The sequence below is a fragment of the Sarcophilus harrisii genome, chromosome 5 (genome assembly GCF_902635505.1).
Source record: "Sarcophilus harrisii chromosome 5, mSarHar1.11, whole genome shotgun sequence".
Lineage (NCBI taxonomy): Eukaryota > Metazoa > Chordata > Mammalia > Dasyuromorphia > Dasyuridae > Sarcophilus > Sarcophilus harrisii.
This window is the reverse complement of record NC_045430.1, coordinates 43,604,441-43,626,118: the sequence shown is the minus strand read 5'-3', so window position 1 is coordinate 43,626,118 and position 21,678 is coordinate 43,604,441. Positions and strand designations below refer to the sequence as shown.

At 35.7% G+C, this 21,678-nt stretch overlaps 2 protein-coding genes across 5 annotated transcripts in view; one reads left to right on the top strand and one right to left on the bottom strand.

Annotated features, from left to right (window-relative positions):
* Nucleotides 1-329: 329 nt before the first annotated feature.
* On the bottom strand, nucleotides 330-6,497 carry LOC116419605 (metacaspase-1B-like). The gene is made up of 2 exons (XM_031940564.1): nucleotides 5,926-6,497; nucleotides 330-1,704 (listed from the first exon to the last, which is right to left on the bottom strand). The coding sequence occupies exon 1, from the start codon at nucleotides 6,310-6,312 to the stop codon at nucleotides 5,974-5,976; it is 339 nt and encodes a 112-aa protein (XP_031796424.1). The 5' UTR covers nucleotides 6,313-6,497; the 3' UTR covers nucleotides 330-1,704; nucleotides 5,926-5,973.
* Nucleotides 6,498-15,141: 8,644 nt separating this feature from the next.
* LRRIQ1 (leucine rich repeats and IQ motif containing 1) overlaps nucleotides 15,142-21,678 on the top strand; it is a 315,252-nt gene continuing 308,715 nt past the window's right edge. For 2 of the 4 annotated variants that reach the window (XM_031940562.1, XM_031940561.1), the window contains exons 1-2: nucleotides 15,146-15,937; nucleotides 18,022-18,133. In XM_031940562.1, coding sequence (XP_031796422.1) covers nucleotides 15,803-15,937; nucleotides 18,022-18,133 — 247 coding nt within the window. In that variant the 5' untranslated portion in view covers nucleotides 15,146-15,802. Of the gene's footprint in view, nucleotides 15,938-18,021; nucleotides 18,134-21,678 lie in introns of those variants that run through there. The other 2 variants (XR_004229855.1, XM_031940563.1) reach the window with 2 other exon arrangements.

Sequence of the window (21,678 nt, the reverse complement as noted above, 5' to 3'; positions counted from 1 at the left end):
TTGAAGGAGCTCTGGGAAAGACTTAGGTGAATCATAGCCTTTACTTTGCCATTTTGAGTCTGCCCCCTTTCCCTTTTACACTCTTACAAATTATTGAGAACCCCAAATAACTAGTTTATGTGGGTCATATCTATTAAAAAGAAAGAAGTTAAAACTGATAACTAAAAATACTTTTATTAATTTAAATAGTAATAACAAACTAATTGCATATTAATATAAATAATATATGTTAGTAGAATATAACTATATCTTCCAACACAAAAAATAATGAAAAGAGAGGAATTGTTTTAAAAATTTTTGCAAATCTCTTTATTATTGGGATTCTCATATCTGCTTCTGCATTCAACTTGTTGTGATATATTGTTTTAGTTGAAATATCAAAAGAAAATCCAACCTCCAACAGACATGTAGTTCAAAAATCTTGATAAATAATGCCTTAGTATTATGAAAATAGCTTTTACATAATGGATCCCCAAAAGGGTCATGGGGACCTCCACTAGGCTTTGAAAATCATGGTAAAGAAATTTCTAGGTGAAGAAACTCCCTTTATCAATGCAGGTAAAAAATAAGAGACATTAATAAAATCGCATTAAAAAAAAAAAAAAAGACTTGTTGAATTGAAATTGATTTTAGTGTTCCAAGTCCCTCACTTGACAGCTGGGAAAATTGAAATTCAAACAAATTCAGAGATTTCTTAATGTCACACAAGTGAAGACATCCAACCCTAGCTGTTTCTCTGTCTAGAGAGTAAATATTCTTTGGGTATTGCACATGATGATCTCATGACTTGGTTAATAATAGTTGGATGAATAATTTGATAAAGATAACAAAAATATGAGAATGTTCAAGAAGTTAGAGGAGTTCTAGAAAGCCAGACATAGTAACACATTGTTAATGGAGCTCAATAATTATTACAATTTAGAAAGAATTTAGAATTAGATCAATAAAAGGCCTAAAATTCTATATCCTTCCACTCAGAGATTCTACTATTAGGCATACATATACTCCAAGGAAGCTATTTATTGGCCAAAAGAAAGGATGTATATTTTATTTATAGAAACACATAGCGAAGAATTAGAAACAAAGTAGATGACCATAGACTGGGGAATAGTTAAACAAATTAGACCATGTGAATGTCATGAAATTTTACTATTATTATAAGAGACAACAATTAAGATGAAGAGAAATATATAGAAAGACACAACTTGATTGACAAATGAAATAACCAGAACAAAGAAGCAATATTTACTAGTACAACAATGTCAATGGAAAAGACATAATTGAAAAAAAAAATGATGTAGTAGAGGACTGGGGAAGATGGCAAATTAGTTCAGTAAATTTGAAGTTCTCCAGATTTCCTCCAGAAACAGAACATATTTGCACATCAGAGAGAACATAGACTGGTAAAATACAAAGAAGACTTGGGCAGAACAGAGGTTCTCCTGAAATGACCCAAATAAAGACTTTAGAATGGGGATTAACCAATGTGAAGTGCAAACACCTCTGGGCTAGCTTCACAGACACAGCAAATGAGGAACCCTGGGGCAACCTGAGTTTGACTGGAGCCTCAGAAGGAACCACAGAAATTGCCTGCTCCCCTCCCATAGTGAACTTCATGCAGAGCCAGGGTTCTAAGTCCAGGAAGACTGAGGGAACCTCAGCTGATTAGAAATGCCAGGTCCAGCTGTACTGCAGAGATGGGCCCTGCAAGAGAAGGAATCAATACATCTGGTGAGTGCAGAGGCAATGAGTGGGGCAGGGACTGTTGGCTGTGGGCATTTGCAGGAGGGAGGAGTCCAGGTGTTAGGGAACCTAGCAACAAGAATGCTAGGGAACAGAATAACAAGAGTCTGCATTAATCTTGAGACTCTTCTGTAGTGTTCTTCTCTTCTCTAAAATATGATCATTCTCTGGGAGCAGATTTCCTGGGGGGTTTCTGGAGGCAGCCTTAGTTTCAGTTCAGATCAATAATCACCTCAAATGAAGCCAAGTGTTAAAGTCCAGTCCTTTTTATTGTCTCTTCCAAAATAGCCCGGTAAACTTTCCTTAGTTCTAAGAGCTCTTATTGCTAGTCCTTTGCCTCTGCCAGTTTCAGCCTCCAGCTCTCTCTGAATCTCCCAAACTGACTCCTGACTGAGCCTCGGCCTTTTATATGCTCTTTTAGAGCTGTGAACTCAAAGGTTGACTCCTCCTCTGAGAGAGTAGGATTGTGGGTTCCTGACTTGTGAATCTCCCGACTGAATCCTGACTTATGAATCTCCCAAAAGTGTGAACTCCAATGAGTATTTAAATACATTAGTGAGCTAGAGAACTTGCTAAGTACCATGCTAAATTAGATAAGTGACTTAACACTTTGTAAGGATTCTAACATCCTTCATCATGTACCTTGCACACAATGCCCCATTTGCATAGGCAACAAGTCTGTGCAAAGACAAGTCTTGTGCAAACTTGACCCTTGTGGTCTTTGGCTGGTTGGATCTCAGCTCACCTTGGGAATGGATGTTGAGGCCTCAGGAGTAAGTTCTGCCTCACTGGCTAAAGGTCTGGGGCACACCCTGTAGACACACCAGGACAGGCATTGAGCATGCGCCAAATTGAGATCGTCCCCACCATCTCAGGAGTTGGGCCCCTGGATACATAAACTAAACGCATACTTGTTGTTGGGGCACATTGGCAAAGGAGATGAGAGGGGTATAAGTACAGGACAGCAGAGGGAGAGAGAAGAAGAAGGGAAGCAGAAGAAGGGACAAGATGATGTAACCAAGCAATAAAGCTTCTCTAACTGCATAAGCGGTGTCAACATAAGGTCAGCTGGAAGACCTGAAGTGAAGCTAGAGGCATCATCCCACCACCCTACAATTAGAGGTGCTGTAACTAATAGTTCTCATTAAAAAAATGAGCCAGTAAAAATGAAAGAACCCAAACCATAGAAACTTACTATGGGAATATGAAAGATTGGGTTAATCTTTAGAGGAGGACATTGAAATAAAAAAAAGTTTCTACCCCAAAGAATAATGTTAAATGGCTCTCTGATCAGAGAAGAGTTTAGAAGAACTGAAAAAAAAAAAAGAATTTAAAAATCAAATGAGATTAAGGAAAAACTAAAATAAAAACAAAAACCTCCTTGATTATGAAAAAAAGTTAACCAAATAGCAAAGGAGATAAGAGTTTTAAAAAAGAAAATAATTCTTTGAAAATTAGAATTGGGCAAGGAGAAGCCAGTGAAGCTATAAAAGACCAAAAAACAACAAAACAAAATATAAAGAATGAAAAAATAGAAGAGAAAGAGAAACATAAGAAAAATAAGAGATCTAGGGAAAGATTAAGAAAATAAAATATAAGAATAATTGGACTACTTGAAAACTGTGACCTTGACACCTTAATACAAGAAATAATTCAAGAAAATTTTCTGAAGTGATAAAATATGAGGGAAAAGTAGAAATAGAAAAAAAAAAAATTCACTGATTACCATCTCAAAGATATCCTTTGGAAAATACATAGGAATATTATTGTCAAATTTTGAAACCCCCAGATTAAAAAGAAAATTTTGCAGAAAACAAGAATAAAACAATTCAAACATGCTGAAGCTACAATTAGAACTGGATTGGATTTATCAGCAGCCACAATAAAAGACCACAAATCTTGGAATTATATATACCATCAATCAAAAGAACTGGGCCTGTGACCAAAAATATCATATCCAGCAAAATAATCCATAATATTGAATTAAAAAAAAATGGACATTCCATGAACTTGCAGATTTTTAGGACTTTCAAGCAAACCCAAACTTATTAGAAAATTTAACATATGAATCAATATCAAAGACTAATTTCAAGTAACTTAACATGTACAAATTGTTTACTTTTTTTACATGGAAATGTATATCTTTTGTCTAAGATTGACATCAGTAGCTGGTTAGCTCAAAAGAAAAATTGAAGCAGAGGTGAGTTTGATCTGACTAAAAAGCAAAATTTCTAGGACAAGGTAAAGATAGGAATTATATTTCACAAATGAAGAATAAACATAGAGGTATTAGGGGGAGGGGTGAAGGGCTGGTAGTTCTGAAAATCTATTCACATTAGGAATGAGTTAAATAGGCACTAGTACATATGTACCATGAAGGATATAATACTCTCCAAAATCTATAAAGAAATAAGGGGGGAGCGATGGGGAGAAGATAAGGAAGAGATCCGTGGGTGAGGGGAGGTTAAGTAATAGCAAGGTTAAGTTAAGAAACAGAATTAAAGTGGAAGAGTTATCAGGGATAGGAAATGAGATATATAGAAACACTACTAACAAGGTTTAGGAGTAGAATTTACTAGGGAAAAAAGTGCTAGTAATCATTTATCTCAGACAAAGTCAAACTTAAAGATTCAATTAAGAGAAAAATCTACATTATATTTCAGCTATATTGTTAGTTTTAGATGCATGTCTACCTATGAGTAAATGTGTGTGTGTGTGTATGTCCTGAGTATATGTGGATATGTATGCATATAGGTCTATATATGTGTATATAGACATATGCATATGTGTGTGGATCTGTGGGTACATGTGAATATATATATATATATAAATATATGTCTCTATGTATATATAAATTTATTTGTGCTTAACATAGCCTGCATGGGAGGATGAAAGGGGAAAAAAGAATAAAACAAACTGTTTAACAGAGAACAAAAGAATTTTTTATTTAATAATAAAAATAGATAAAGCATTTACTTAAGTACTTAGTAAGTATTATCTCATTTTATGCACACAATCAATCAACACATTAAGTGCCTATGTCATTTTTTGGTTTAGGGAGTCCAAAAAGAAGGAAATACCTCTGGTGCCTGCCAGTTGAGGCATCTGCCCTCAAAGAGCTTCCGTTTTAATGAAGGGAGACAACACACACACACACACACACAAGCAAAGCAAGCTATATAAAGAATAAATAGGAAATAATTAACAGCAGTAAGATATTAACCAAGAAGGATTAGGGAAGGCTTCCTGTAGAAAACAGGATTTTGTTTGAGATTCAATAGAATGCAAAAACCCTAGTAGTAGGCGCTGTTATCTCCATTTTACAGATGAGGAATCTGAGGGAAAGAGGTATTGAGACCTGCCCAGGGTCACACAAGAGGAAAAAGTCTAGAGTGTTCTATTCACTGTGGCACCTAGTCTAATGGCTGGGTGCTTCAAATTAGAGCAACCATACTGTAAAGCAATTTGGAATTAGAGAAATAAAATGCTTAAAATTTCTATCGGTTCTTACCCTGTAGAGTGTACTTCTGATTATACTCAGTGATTTATATACTTCAAGGAGTTTATTAACTAAAAGAAAGGCACTCTGTCTCTCTTTCTCATTCTTCTTCCTTTATTCACTTATTTATGCTTATTTAAAAAAAACACCCTTAATGTTAATTTACTTAAATTCTTTAAAAAAATTCATTTTTATCTTTTAAAACGTACTATTTTTCAAAAAGCAATTTATATTTACTTTTAAAGCTAAACTTATTTTTTATTAAATGAATCTATGAATTCACATTTTTAAAGCTGTTTATTTTTATTAAAAATTGTTACTCATTTTACTTTAAAAAAATAAACTCGTTTTAATATTTACTCCTTAAAATAATTTTTTAAATAGATTAATAATTCTTTTAAAATATGCAAAGATTAACATGTATTTTCTATTTCCTAAAACAATTTATTTACTTATTTTAAAAATAGCTTATTATTTATTTGATACTTTCGCAGAAAAATTATTTTTTCATTTAAAAAAAAATAATTTTTATCATTTTTTCAACGTCTAGACCGAATTTCCTCCCTCCCTTTCTGCGTACTCCTCCCCCATGCATTGAAAAAGATAACTACTACTCATGCGAAACACGTTTCAAATTGAAAGGCACTGTTTTCCAGGAGGGTTGGGGGAGGGAGCAAGCCCACCTTTGTTTCTACTTTCAGCGGCACCTCAGCTCCCATCCCGATCCTGTATCATCCCTTCACAAAACAAAAGCGAACTCGTAGTATTTTGAGCCCCGGCAGCCCCTGTCGTCCAAGTCCCGCCCAGGCCACCCGAGGTTGGTCGTTGGCATGGTTACGCTTTGTTTGGAGGCGATGGACCCGCTCTTTCAGAGGAGGTAAAAATTTAGGCAGCGGCCGAAGGTTCCAGGAAGCCCCCTGGGGCCGCTCCCGGGGTGGTCCTTGGAAGTGGGTGGGCCGGGAAGGAGGCGGTGCTGGGAGCGGAGACTGACCCTGCCTCAGAGTGGGAGCCCCGCAGCCCCCGGCCGGGCGAGGCCCGTCCGTGGGAGGGGGAGGGGAAAAGAAAGCCATCCTAACTTGTCTCCGGGGAGGAGCGAGCCGCCTGTCAGGTAGTGAGCTCCCCGTCACTGGAAGTGTTCAAGCAGAGGCTAGTCTGCCACTCATCCGGGATGGTTCTGCTACAGGCGCGGCTGGGACTGGAGGAAGGGCCTTTCATGAGGAGTCCGTGACTCCTCCCTCTCACCCTCAACCTCCTCCCTCCCACGTGGCCTTTGGTTTTTGAGCTCCAGGATTCTAACCGTAATTCTTCCCCTAATTCTCCCATGGCCTCAGGAAAACCCTTTCGCTCCCGGGGTCTCAGTTTCCTCATTTGTAAAATGAAAGGGTTGTACTAGCTGCCCTGCAATCGCCCCGGCGGCCCGATGAACTCTCTGGGCTTAAATCCAAGTTTCCTTCCTTTTCTCCTCCAGGGGAGGAAGCAGCCCTTGCCCCAGCTGATGTCTCCGGTGACTGCTTTCAGGGCGTGAAACAACTCTTGTGAAATTCATTTCAGTTGTCTCAGGTTCCTCACTTGCGAAGTGAGGGCATTGGACTGAATGATCTCTCTTCCAGTAGAAGCGCTACAAACCCACCAGACTCAAATTCTTCTTAAACTGTTTTGAAGTACAAGTTTATTTGATCCATCATCCATCTGTCTATCCATCTCTCTCTCTCCTTCCCCTCCATCCATCCATCCATCCATCCTGCCTGATTGTGTCTCTTTGTCTGTCCTAGGATCGATGGATCGATCTGTCATCAATCTTATCTTCTTTCTAAAAACTCTTACCAGGAAATGATTGTCTTGCCTTGTAAGCTTCTGTGACCTTGAGCACTTCAATTGTCTTGAGCAATACATTTTCCTCATCTTTTAACAAGAGGTTGGACTAGATGTCCTCCACCTATAAATGTCTTATTTTTAATCAAGATGTTTCACTTTGATATATTTTTTATCTTTGGTTTTTCCACTTTTACCCAATTTCCTTAAGTATTCTGTTAAAAAAAATTTTTTTAATGTAAAATTTCTGGGCACCACTTTGTTAAGTTGACCTCTATTATCCTTCCAGCTAAAGTGCTGTCCATTTCTACAGTTCTGAACAAACACATTTTAGATATTTTTTTGTTCTTGTTGATAGGTTTTTATTGATATTTTTGTTGTTTTTTTTACATTTGTCCTAGTATCTTCCTCCTGTTGAAGACATTCTCAAATAATAGATATTATTTTTAAAGGAAAAGAGACCAAAAAAAAAAAAAAATGAGTCAAAATGGAGCAATATATGTGTGCACACATACATTGCATCTAGGATATACTACGACATATTCAACATATATGGGACTGCTTGCCATCTAGGGGAGGGAGTGGAGAGTGGTAGGGAAAAATCGGAATAGAAGTGAGTGCAAGGGATAATGTTGTAAAAAAATTACCCTGGCATGGGTTCTGTCAATAAAAAGTTACTATAATTAAAAAATAAATAAATAAATAAGAAAAAAAAAAGAAAAAAAAATGGAGCAATATATTGAAAATCTCTAAAACTATATGTAACATATTACACCCATGGATCTTACACCTTTTCAAAAAGAAAGGAGAGTCTTCTCACATCTCTTACTCTAGATTTATTATAGATACTTTGTCCATTTGTTGGTAGCAGTTTCCAAAAGAACAATGGGAGGGGGGGGGGTGTAGTATGAAATAGAAAGACTAAAGTTACTTGACTTTTCTGAGCCTCAGTTTCCTCATCTGTAAAATGATAGGGGTAGCCTATCTTTCCCAACTTTCCCAATTCTGTAATTTTTATAATTCTCTCTTTGGTGAAAATAAACATGATAATCCCCTTTTCAGGAAAAACCCTTTGAATATAGAGTAAATATTTGGGTATGATCTAAGGATTCCAGGAAGCCCATTTATTTATTCAGATATCTCTGTTTTTAGCTTAGCTGATGCTTGAAACTGTAAAACAGATTTATTTAGTGAATTAATGATTTTCAAAATGAAAAGATTGGATTCAATGAAGGTGCCTTCCAGCCTAAAAATCTAGGATTTTATATGGTCCTTTGACTTTGCTATTAACATTAAGACATTTCTGTTATTTGGGGCTTAGAATGAATAACTTTATTAGATCATTTGCATTGTTCCAGTTTTGACTTTAGAGAGAACAAGAGGTCAATTTGGAGAGTTGGAGTATAACTGTCACCCTTGAGTAGGAGAGCCATCTTCCCTTCCCCCTTGCTTCCACTCTACAGCCTCTATAAAGATTCAGCAGCAGTGCCTTCTTGTATCTTCTTTTTGGTGATAAGTTTATTATCATTTCATAGCATTTACTTTCAATTCATAAAATCATTTTAGTTCTGGGTAAGATTTTATTTTATTTTTTAAATTAAAGCTTTTTATTTACAAAACATATGCATGGGTAATTTTTCAACATTGACCCTTGCAAAACCTGCTGTTCCAAATTTTCCCCTTCTTCCTCCCACCTCTGTCCCCAGATGGCAGGTAATCCAATACGTGTTAAATATGTTAAAATGTATGTTAAGTCCAATATATATATATATACATATTTATAGTTATCTTGCTGCGCAAGAAAAATCAGATCAAGAAGGAAGAAAGAAAACAAAATGCACAAACAGTAACAGAGAAAATGCTGTAAAGTGTTCCACACTCAGTTCCCACAGTCCTCTCTCTAGTGTAGATGGTTCTCTTTATCACTGAACAATTGGAACTGGTTTGAATCATCTCATTGTTGAAGAGACCACGTCCATCAGAATTGATCATCATATAGTCTTGTTGTCGTGTGTGATGATCTCCTTGTTCTGCTCATTTCACTCAACATCAGTTCATGCAGTAAATCTCCATGCTTCTCTGAAATCATCCTGGTGGAGTTTGTTACAGAACACTAATATTCTATAACATTCATATACCATAATTTATTCAGCCATTCTCTAATTGATGGGCATCCACTCAGTTTCCAGTTTCTTGCCACTACACAAAGGGCTGCTACAAACATTTTGGAACATGTGCGTCTCTTTCCCTCCTTTAAGATCTCTTTGAAACATAGGCCCAATAGAAACACTGCTGAGTTAAAAGGTATGCACGGTTTGGTCACTTTTTGAGCATTGTTCCAAATTGCTCTCCAAAATAGCTGGATCCGTTCACAATTCCACCAACAATGTATCAGTGTCTCTGGGTAGGATTTTAGAGACCATCTATTCCACGTTCTCATTTTACAGATGAGGGTATTGTAATGGGGACAGGTGAGGTGTCTGACTTTCTAAGATCACAGATATAGTAAATAGCAGAGCAGGATTTGAAACTCAGGTTCTCTGACTTCCACTCTAATCTCTTTTCTGTTGTACCATTTTGTTTCTGTTATTCTTTCCATTTATATAGTAATACTCATGACATTTATGGAGAACTTTAGGATTTGAAAAGCATTTTGAATATATTTGAACCTCATAACAATCTTCTGAGATAGGTTGATTATTTTATAATTGAGAGAACTGAGTCAGAAATTAAGTGGCTTACCCAGATTTTATAAGTGTCTGAAGCATTCTGTCCGGTGTGCCAATGAGTTGCTCCCAATCTTGTAGTTATGTATATTGTTTTCTGGAAGGAAGAAAAAATACAGAAGTTGGGAAGAAAAGCAAATTTTTTCTCCCTTTTAATTTTGCCTTTAAAGTTTGACTTCTTCCTTTCTTGATTTTTCACTGACCTATTCCTTGGTAAAAAAATAAAAGCAAGGCTTTTACTTCACTGATTTTCTTTCTATCTCTTCCATGGATACTTTCTATGGCATCATCTAGGCAGAATGCTAACTCTTGGTCAGAATAGAAAAGTAACTTAGAGGAGGTCCCTTGCTCTTGAGTATAGTACATGGAAAGTAATGAGTCATTAATTCCTGGGACTTTACCACTAGTAATTACTTTCCCCTTCTGTCTTCTCAAGTGCAGGTGACCTTGCTTCTTTGTCAGTTTTAGCTTTTGTCTGGTGGTGATTCTTTTGGGGTCATGGCTCATATCTTCCATCAATGATAGAAGGAGGCAAGACAGAATAAGGGGTACTAGTGGTAGAAATGGCTTTACCTTTATTTTCTCCCAATCTCCTCCACACCTTTTCATACATCCAGGAACATGACAATAATAATACAGTGTCTCGAGATACCTCATATTTTGAAATAGTTAATAATAAGTTGACATAAATTAATGTGTAAGCAATTTGTCTTCTTGAGAGTAAACCCAAAATCTTAAAAAGTTTATCATTGAATTAGTTTTCTTATGGTAAATCTTTATAATAATTCTCTGCTTTTCCAGAAAAATGGATTCTGTTTCTGAAATAAATGCAGTTCTTAAAGTAACATAAGTTGGGTCCCCTTTTGTTTTGGGACCCAACAAATATTTCTTTATTGCCTGATTCTCTTTGTTCATTGACTATTGAAATGTATCAGTGCCTTGTGTGACAGGAATCAGAATAGTGGTGTTTGTTGTAATGCTAAAAACTTTTACTATCTCCCTACCCTTATTTCTTTTTAAGAGACAGAGAGAGAGAGAGAGAGAGAGAGAGAGAGAGAGAGAGAGAGAGAGAAAGAGAGAGAGAGACACACACACAGAGAGAGGAAGAAAAGGAGGGAGAGAGGAAGAGGGGGAAAGAGTAGGAGAGAGAGAGAGAAGGAGGGAGGTAGGGAGGGAAGAAGAGAGGAGAGAGACAGACACAGAAAGAAAGAGGAGGAGGTGGAGGGGGGAGACTGAAGCAGTTGGGGCCCTTGTGCTAATTCTATATAACATCACTATCCCTAGTTCCAGTAAAAATCTAGAATTTATAATCTAGAATACACTTAGATGATCAAGACTATAAAATTCATGTCCTTCACTGTTGACCTTCTCCTCCCATTATTCATAGGCTGACTTTATCTCCTCAATTGTAATTCCCCAACTTTTAAGACTCATAGGATTCAAGTTGAATAGTAATGGTTACATTCTAATGGAGGAAACATGAAGGAAGGAAGGAAGAAAGGAGGGACAGAAGAGAGAAGGAAGAAATGAGAGATGAAAAGAAAGGAAACAAGCATGCATCTATTAAGCCCCTACTATATGCTAGACTGTCTGCTAAGAATTTTAGGAATATTATTTCATTTGATCCTCACATAATTCTGTGAAGTAGATACTATTATCCTCATTTTACAGTTTAGAAAACTGAAGCAGAAAGATTTAATGACTTACCCAGGGTCACACAGCTAAATAGGTGGCTGAAACCAAATTTTGAACTCAGGTCTACCTGATTCCAGATCTAGTGCTTTTATGCACTATATTATCTAGTTATTTCTGCTGTCTATGAACCTGTGTGTGTGTGTACACACACATTTTCAGTATAAATGTTAACAATACAAATATGTAAGTGTGTGTATATATAAATAGATAGTTTTGAGAGTCAGGGCACTAGTATTTAGGAAAAAAGAAAACAGGAGTTGGTGCTTGAGCTATATCTTAGAGGAAAGACAAGTAAGATTTCCATAAGGAGAGAGTGCATTTCAGGCATCTGCTTCTAGGGGGGTGAATTCTTGAGAAACATAGACAAAGTCTGTCTGAAATACAGAAAACTTTGTATTTATTTTTTGTAATCATTATGTAACTTGTTTTTTTTAATTCTGCTTTACTTTATATCACTCTGTCTCCCATTGTTGTCACTATAATCACTTTTTGTAACATAGTAACATTTCTATTACTGCCCCAGGATTTCTTAATATAATGAAATAGCATAGGAACTTCAAATAATTAATAGAACAGTGTTTCAAATTACAGACCATAATAATACTGCAGCTTGGACTCTATTTTCCTTTTACCCCTCCTTACAATAATTCAAAGAAAAGGTATTGGTCAGTTTTAAAAGCACAGAAAGAGGAGAAACTATGGATTGTAATCCTCTTTGTTCCCCTTTTAAGCAGCTGCTGCATTTGTTCCCACTTGAATTAAACTGCTGGGCTTTGATGTTTTTTGCCTCTTTCATCTCCCGTCCACACAACTCCACTCTGGTCTATGCTGCTCATCTCTCAATTTATCCCAAGAAGGGATACTTAGAAATACTTCGGGATATATTCTGTACACTGTTTGCAGCTACATTCTAGGAAAGCCACTCAACCCATGAAATTTTTTGCCCTCCAAGGGCAATGTACCCTGGGAAATGTGTATTCATAGACATTCATTCACTCATCTGAACCTCTTTGATTCTATTACCCTGTTCCTTCTGGTGCAATTTGAGTTATGATTGTGTTGAGCCCTCTTTTCTTTTCAATCGAAGTCAAAAGAATTACAGAATCCTAGCTTTAGAAGTGATTGAAAAATACCATCCAATCTGATGTATCGAACACATGACCCACTAGTGGCATGCTGCCTGAAGAACAACCTAGTGCGACCCAAACCAGATTCATACAAAACTGGAAAATAGTCAATAAAATAAATTAAAGTAGCACTAAACATAAATAGTTATAAATATGTAGTTTTCTAAATCAATATATCCAGAAAGGATCCTTCTACACAGTTTAGTAGCCTGTTCACATTTGAATTTAATACCACTGAGTGAATATAATCCAAATCAGAATTTTAATTCTTCCTATAACTTAACAAATAGTCATTCAGGTTTCACTTGAAGAACTCCAGTTAGAGGCAGCTCCAATTGTGGAAATTGTCTTCCTATTCTATGTGGTCCCTTCTGGATTCATGGAATAGCAGAATGTTGGACAGAGGAATGGATTTGGATTCTGGAGACCTGTAGTTAAATACTTCACCCTGCATTTCTTAGCTTTAACTTAGCCCAAGTCTAGTAATCTCTTAGAGAGATTACTCTCTCTAAGGTTCCTTATCTGTAAATTAGAGATAATCATATTTGTTCAATCTGTATTATAGGTTCTTTTGTGAGAAAAACATTGAGGAAACTATGACACCGCATTTAAGAAGCTTTATCAACTTTATATGTTTTACAAATGTAGTCTGTTTGGTATCCTCATTATTTGGGCTTTTCTATTTTGGTTTGGTTTTGACCTAGAGTATGACTTCATTGATATACAGAGGGATTTCCATTGTGGAAACATGGAAGCCCCCCATTAATGCAAAAAGGCAACTTGAGCAAGACAAAGACTAGAGAGTACTTAATAATTTATTAAATGGGAGAGATTTACTGGGACCAAATGGATCCATGTTTGGTCCCAGGGCTGAATGAGACTATCCTCTCAGAGAATCCAGCCCTGAATATTAGACAGCAAGACTCTTTTATAGGATAACAAGAACAATGACATAATGGAGGGAGGTACTGGAGAGATTACTGATATTCTAAGGATGTCTAAAATGGATAGACCTTTATCTTGTCAAACATTAAGAAGGAATGATTATAGCCTAAAGATATAAAACCTTTATCTCATCAAACATTAAGAGGGAAAGGTTATAACCTGAGGCAGAGTAACTAAATAGGACAATTAGGGAAACTGGGTCAGGACATCAAAAGGGAACTGTGGCACAGTATTATAAAGATGATAATAATCCTGTCACATGACAGTTTTTCATCTGTTTGGAGGAAAGTAGTAATTAGCTTCCAAAATAGAGTGTATGGTCTTTAGAGTGGGTCTTATAAGTTTTAGGTCGGTTAACTTGTGATGACCACATATTTTAAAATCAGCCAGAGTCAGGAATTCAGGTTAAGGGAAAATCTTCAATCTTTATTCTCAGTAGAGGTGAAGAAGGATCAGAGGTGAAGAGGGGATCGCAATAGCAATGTGTACAGCTGAGTCAAGAAGCCAGCCAGACTGCTCTCCCCGCCTCTCTTCCTGCTCTGCCTCCACCCACCAAAATCGTCATTTCCTATACAACACATCAAGACTTGCACAACGAGTGGGCAGGGGCCATTCTTTCTCCAAGCATATATATTAATTAAGTATGGTCCAATTACTATTTAGCCTCAAGTGCTTGGGACCTCAGTGCATCAACTCGAGCTTCAGCCCATTACATTAACTGAAGAAAGTATTGAACGTAAAATTGCACCTAAGATTACACTGTTAGTAAGTAGTGGGACTAGGATTTAAACCCTTAACAGGGAAACTTTGCATTGTACTATATTGCCTCTTACTCCTTTAACTTCTCCTTAGATAATGGAAAAAAGGTAGAATTGTTGGAATTGTAGCATTTAATAGAGCTAAGATAGGACTTAAAGCTCTCTATAGTCTTCTAAACTAACCCCTTTTACAGATGAGCAAACATAGGCCAGGAGAAGTTCACTGATTTGTCCAGTGTCACCCAGCTAACATGCACAGAAGCAACCCTTGAACTCCCAAGCATTTAATTTGAGATTTTTCAGTAACTGAGTAGCACCTCTGAATGTTTTTTTTTTTTTTTTTTTTTTGCTCTTACTATTTTTACCCTGAGGCAATTGGGATTAAGTGACTTGTCCAAGGTCACCCAGCTATGTGTCTGAGTATTAAGTGTCTGAGGCCAGATTTCAACTCAGGTCCTCCTGACTTCAAGGTTGGTGCTCTATCCATTACCCCACCTAGTTGCTCCCCTCCCTGCTAGTTTTTAAAAATATTTATTTATAGATCTTTTATGCACATATAAAGATTTATTCACATACATATGTATATGAATACATATGCATACATACCCATATGCATAGTATGCATATATGTGCACAATACAACCCATGAATTTGCACATATATGTTAATATAGGTACATTGTACAGTGTACATCTAACACACCTACACATATATGTGAAATATATCACACATACATATAGCATAACTGTGTGACTGTATACCTACATACAATGTACATGTGAATACTGCAGTGGCTTGCCATTTCCTTCTCTAGTGGATTAATGTAAAATGAGGTCAAATGATTTGCCTACTCACCCAGGTAGGGAGTCTGAGGCCAAATTTTAATTCAGGAGGTCTTCCCCAGTACAGGCCTAGCACTCTTATCTGCTGCACCACCATTTGCTATGCTATACATATTTGCATGCAGTACATACACTTAAACATCTATACATGTTTATAACACAAAGACATTCTATACCTGTTTTATAGTTTTGTACTTGTATATTCCAGGATCTGTTTTTTGTTGATGTGACTATTCCCTCCAACAATCCCCCTAGCCTTAGTAGATGGTCCCAAAGAATTTATCTGAGAAATTCATTTGCCTGCAACAAAGCTGGAGATGGACTTTTATAGCTTAGCTAGACTGGTCTTTGGACAATTCAGATACGTCCCTGGATCCACATTCAGAGCTTTTCCACATTGGTAGGACTTTCACTAGTTTGTCTTACTTGACTGTTAAAATTTTTTAGGATTTGGATAAACCTATACATTTTTAAGACATATCAGAATATGACTTTAATGGGAGCAGCAAGTGTATTATATATAGTATCACATAGGGTATGCCATAAAGATTTGAAACCAGTATGTTTAACCATGGATACATTTAAGACTAGACAGATTTCACTGTCATTTTGTCCTCTGTTTTTGTTTTCATGATTTTACCTTTTATTATAAAGAATGTGGGATGATAAAGATACTGAAGCAGAACTGGAAAAAGAAATACAAGCTGAATTGGATAATATGAGCGTTTCATCTTTGGAGATAAGTGATGAGACAGACTCACCATCTGAAGTTGGTAGTGAGAGTGATCCAGTAAGTGCGTAGCTTTTAAGTTTCATTAATCTTTTGAGTTTTGTACATCTCTATTATGCTATGCTTTTTAGAATATAACAGTGGACACTATTAGACTGGAAAAGACTCCAGAAACTCATCCAATCCAATCTTATCTTATGAAAGATTTGAAACTCTTACAGGGGAGTGAATTGCCAAGGTCAAGGACATACAAGTGATATAAAATAATAGAGCCAGGTTTTGAGCTAGCTCTAAATGGACAGTTCTTTTGATTATATTCATTCATAAAATATCATTACCCTTTAGGAAATATATTAGAGAATAGCCTCTGCCCAAATTCTTTTGAAGTGGCCCACAAATGACCATGAGTTTTCAAAAGCTCTGGCAGATTCTACCAAACTGAAAACATTAAAAATATTGACAGTAATGACCATTATATCTGTTTTATGAAGACTACCTAACTGAATTCTTAGAGACTACTTAAAAGGATAACTACTGGATAATGTTTTTCTTTTGGTCACAGGGAAGACCATTTACTAAGTTCTGGAAGGATTCTGGTCTATGTTAATAGAGAGGAATTACACACATCTGAATAACAGATCTTTTGTGGGCAGATCTTTTTGTGGCTTTAAAAGCCAAGCAGAGGAGTTTGTACTTTTCCTTAGAGGTAATTGGAGCCATTGGAGCTTCTTGAGCTGGGAAGTGATGAAATCAAGAAACCAAAGTGTTGATGATGACATGAACCAGTGTGGTGACTACGAATGATGAGAATGGGGATGTATTTTTAAAATAGTGGGGACATGGAAATAACCAGATTTGACAAGTCTTTGAACATTTGGATCAGAAAGAAGGAAGAAAAGAAGTCATCTAGAGATGAATAACTCTGATATTGGGAACTTCATGACTACCAGATAGAAATAAGAATGTTTTAAAGAGAGAAGAGCTTTGCTGTAAAGATAATAAGTAACATTTTGAATTTATTAAATTTTTAATGCTTATGGAACATTCAGTTAGTATGACGGAGGGATTAGACTTCAGGATGGAGGTTGGTTATCCAGATTAAAATCCACAGGAAGAATAAATTTATCTTCCTTAAAATAAATAAAATGACAAAATCCTTTAAAAAGCTTCAACACTAATTCATAGTGAAATTTTAATTCAGGTTTTGTGATTCCTTAGTAGAGAAAGGACTTTTGTAATTACACCTCCTTTGGGAGATTTATGGATATGTTTTAATTTTATACCCTACTCCTTTAGCTGTAAATTAGATTAAAACCCTATACTCTACAGCTAAAGGAGTAGGGTATAAAATTAAAACATATCCATCTTATATAGAATTCCACTAAATTTCAAATATTCTCTGATAGATTATTATAGTTTCACTCTTTTCAATTTTTACATAATACAAGGAATACTGATTTGTAAATATATTTCAAAAGGTATAGAAAAGGCTTTATATAAAATAAATTCTCTAAGTTATGGAATAGTAAATATTGAAACTATAGGCTGAATACTTACAGGAGTATAATCTACAAATCCTTCAGCAATTCAATTAACACTCTGTGGGGCAGCTTTGAAGGCCACTCTACTACTCTGTATTTGGAAATTGTTTCCTTGTGTGCTGATACTTCTGAGAATGAGGCATAACAGAAAAAAAGGGTGGTGGGTGGGGTAGGGATCTCCAAAGACAATTCCATAGAAATTTGTCAGAAGAAGAAACTCACATTTGGAACTTTAGAAGCTTTAATTCTGTGAGGAACACAGAGGCTAAAAGAAGAAATAATTTATACTGAAAATGGGGATAAATTAAATTGCATAAATTGGTTTGTACAAATGTAATCACCTGTTAATAAACATGGTGGCTGCCCAAATTCTTTTTTTCAAATTTTCTGTTTGCAGAAATATAGAAACTTCTAGAAATGAAAAATGTATAAATAAAACTTTTACTCTCTATAAAACTCTCATTTCATATTTATCATGAAGAGTAATTTCTTCATGAAGAACTTGTTTATAAAATTGAAAGAATTGAAAGAGGCAGTGAATGTTCAGCACATAGTTTTACTAAGAAACACTTTTTGATTTTATTTTAGTATTTTCATTTTCAGGGAGAAGAAGACTTGCCTGAATCAGTTCTTTACTGTATTAATATAGTAAAGAATCGGAGTAAAAATGCTGAAAATCTTGTTCTCCAAGACTTAGAAGATACTGAAATTTCAGGTAAGCGGAGGTTTCACTCAAGTATTAAATGATTTTCCTCCATTCCTTTATCTTCCTCTTCCCCAAAACAACAAGCAATCTGATATAGATTATACATATACTATCTTTTTCTTTCTTTCTTTTTTTTATTTTTTTGGCTGAGACAATTGGAGTTAAGTGACTTGCCTAGGGTCACACAATTAGGAAGTGTTAAGTGTCTGAGATCAGATTTGAACTCAAGTCCTCCTGACTTCAGGGCTGGTGCTGTATCCACTGCACCACCTAGTTGCCTCCATGTACAATCTTTTTAAAACATACTTTCATATTTGTCATGATGTGCCAGAAAATCAGATCAAAAGGGAAAAAAAAACCCAAGAAAAAAGCACCTCCCTTTCCCCCAGAAAGGGTGAAAATAATATTCTTTGACCCACATTCAATCTTAGTAGTTCTTTCTCTGAATACAGATGGCATTTTCCATCCCAAGTCTATTGGAATTGTCTTGGATCACTGAATTGCTGAGAAGAGCTAATTCTTTCTTAGTTGATCATCACATAATCTTGCTGTTACTGTGCACAATGTTTTTCTGGTTCTGCTCATTTCACTCAGTTTGAGTTTGTGTAAGTCTTTCCAAGCCTTTCTGAAATCAGCCTACTCATCATTTCTTATAGATCAGTAATATTCCATTACATTCATATATCATAACTTATTCAGCTATTCTCTAATTAATGGGCATCCATATTCAATTTTCAGTTTTTTTTCCCCTTTCCTTGGTCTCTTTGGGAGACAGATCCAGTTGTGAAACTGCTCGAACAAAGGATATGCAGTTTTATAGCCCTTTTGGGTGTAATTCCAAATTGTTTTCCAGAATGGCTGGATCATTTCACAACTCCATCTAGAATGCATTAGTGTGAGGAAGCAATCTTTCAGAGAAGATAAGATAACCTGAGATCAAGAGTGCATCTAGATGAATTTACGTTGGCAAGAAGGCATCATGAAATGTCATATGAGATTGTAGTGAAAGAGGAGTAAGTGCAGGAAGATGTCCTTGTGGTTTGAGACAGGAGGAAAGGAAAAAGAGGGAATGAATGGCCACTCCAGTGATTCTTATCAGTGAAAGCTATCTGGACATAGAGACTAAGCAATTCATGACAATGTAGTATCTGATGACAAATACTGGGGAAATTGCTAGCTTAACTTTAAACTTAATATGTTCTACTGTAATGCTGAAGAAACAAGACAGAGATTAGAGACCAATTCAATAGTTTATTAAATGGAGAGAGATACTGGAACCAGTGGATCCATGGTTAGTCCCAGGGCTGGAGGAGACCATCATCTCAAAGAGTCCAGCCCTTAAGTATTTGAGGGCAAGCTTTTTATAGGATAACAAGAACAATGACATAATGGGGGAGGTACCTGGGTGGAGATAACCTAATGGAGGGGGAGACCCCTAGGATTACATAATGGAGGGAGGTTACTGATATTCTAATGACATCTAAAATGGATAAACCTTTATTCTGTCAAACATTAAGAAGGAATGTCTGTAACCTAAAGATACAAAACCTTTATCTCATCAACCATTTAAGAGGGACTGATTATAGCCTGGGGTTTTGGGGCAGAGCAACTGAGGTAGACCTTTATCTCATCAAACATTAAGAGGGAAAGGTTATAACCTGAGGCAGAATAACTAAATAGGACTATTGGAGAAACTGGGTCACGACATAAGAAGGGAACTTTGGCACAACAGTACCAGAGAATATAAGAGTAAAACCAAAGCAGTTGATATTTTCAAGGAACTTATATTTAATGGCAGTTGAGGTACAAGTGAGGATGCAGTATAAGTAGGGAGGGAGCATCATCAACTGTGAGGATTGGGAATAATAAGTCACAGAAAAGTTGCTCTTGAACTGAGCCTTGGAGAAATTTATTCAATATTCAAATGTATCATTTAGAACCATTATAATAACTTTAATATGTGAAGTGCATTAAGCAGCTTGCTATGATTGTTGATTTGGTGGGTTTTTAATTCATCACAATACCTACTATAGCATCAGTATCACCAATGTGGCCAAGTGTTCAAAACAATGTAAAAAAAACCAAGATAAAATTAGGATAACAAGTAGATGATAGCAAGCAATTCTAATTCCAGGCAAATTTAGATCTGCCCCCAGACTGTCAATTTGTATTTATAGTCTATCTGTAAAAATATAATACTTGTATAAATATAGTAATATATATAATTCATACTACATTACATAAAATGTATTGAAAATATATAATATGCTGGTATTTATATCTGCATAAATAAAATATCTATAAATATAATAGCTAATATATAGTACTTTAAAGTTTATAAAACTATATTTATATATATCCATGTATATAATACATAGTATACACTGACATAGATATACATGTTTATATGTGGGCACATGTATATATGCATGCATATATATGTATATAGCAATCCTATAAAGTGTGTATGTGTGTGTATAAAATAGGCATTTTTATCCATTTTTCAGATAAATAATTTACCCACGATGACACAATATATATGGTGAGACTTGAACCCAGGTCTTTCTTAAACCAAATCTATTCTGCTCACTGTGCAGCATACATCATGCAGCTTGTTAAATTTCTTCTCTTCATCAATATTGGTGATTGTCTTTTGTTCTTCACTTATTTTCCATAGCATCTAGTTACATTTTTCTTTATTGGAGTAAATTAATATCATAAGATCATAGATTTACATCTAGAAAGAAAACTTGTAGGTGATTTGTTCCAAACATCTTACTCTTATATTATTTCTAATCAAAAATGATTTAGAACACTTTTTCATATGTCTGGCTTTGGTTTCTTCATCTGAAAACTGCCTGTTCATATCCTTTGACTATTTATTAGTTGGAGAATGCTGTATAACTTTATAAATTTGATTCACTTCTCTTCATGTTTGGGAAATGAGGTCTTCATCAGAGACACTTGCTTTAAAGATTGTTTCCTCGTTTTATGCTTTTCATCTAATCTTGGTTGCATTAGTTTTGTTTGTAGATAAGCTTTTAATTTAATGTAATCAAAATTATCTGTTTTGCATTTTACAATGCTCTCTATCTCTTGTTTGGTCACTTGTAACTCATGTAACATCATCTTTAAGAATTTGGATGCCATATCACTTGGTGCATGTATGTTTTGATATTACTTCTTTGTCCATCGTACCTTTTAGCAAGATGTAGTTTCCTTCCTTAATTCTTTTAATGAGGTTGTTATGGTCCAGAACTCTGTACTTAAAACAAGGATTCTTACAAGGTGCTAACTTAGTGGAATTGATAAATACAGTGGTTATCTAGTTTAGCATGGTAATTAATAGTTCTCTAAGTTTAGTATGATTGATTTAATCTTACAACAAATAATGGTTTCATAGTGATATAATGATTGGCTAATACTCTGTATGATGAATGGATTTAACTATAATAGAGCATATAAGCTGGGACAAACTCAGCCAGAGCGGGGATTCAGAGCCAGAGTCACTCACTTCATCTCACACCATCATGGTGGCAGACTCTTCTCCTTCA

Excerpts from the sequence above, each read along its gene's own strand:
- LOC116419605 (XM_031940564.1), bottom strand. The coding sequence starts at position 6,312 with ATGGCTTTCTTTTCCCCTCCCCCTCCCACGGACGGGCCTCGCCCGGCC.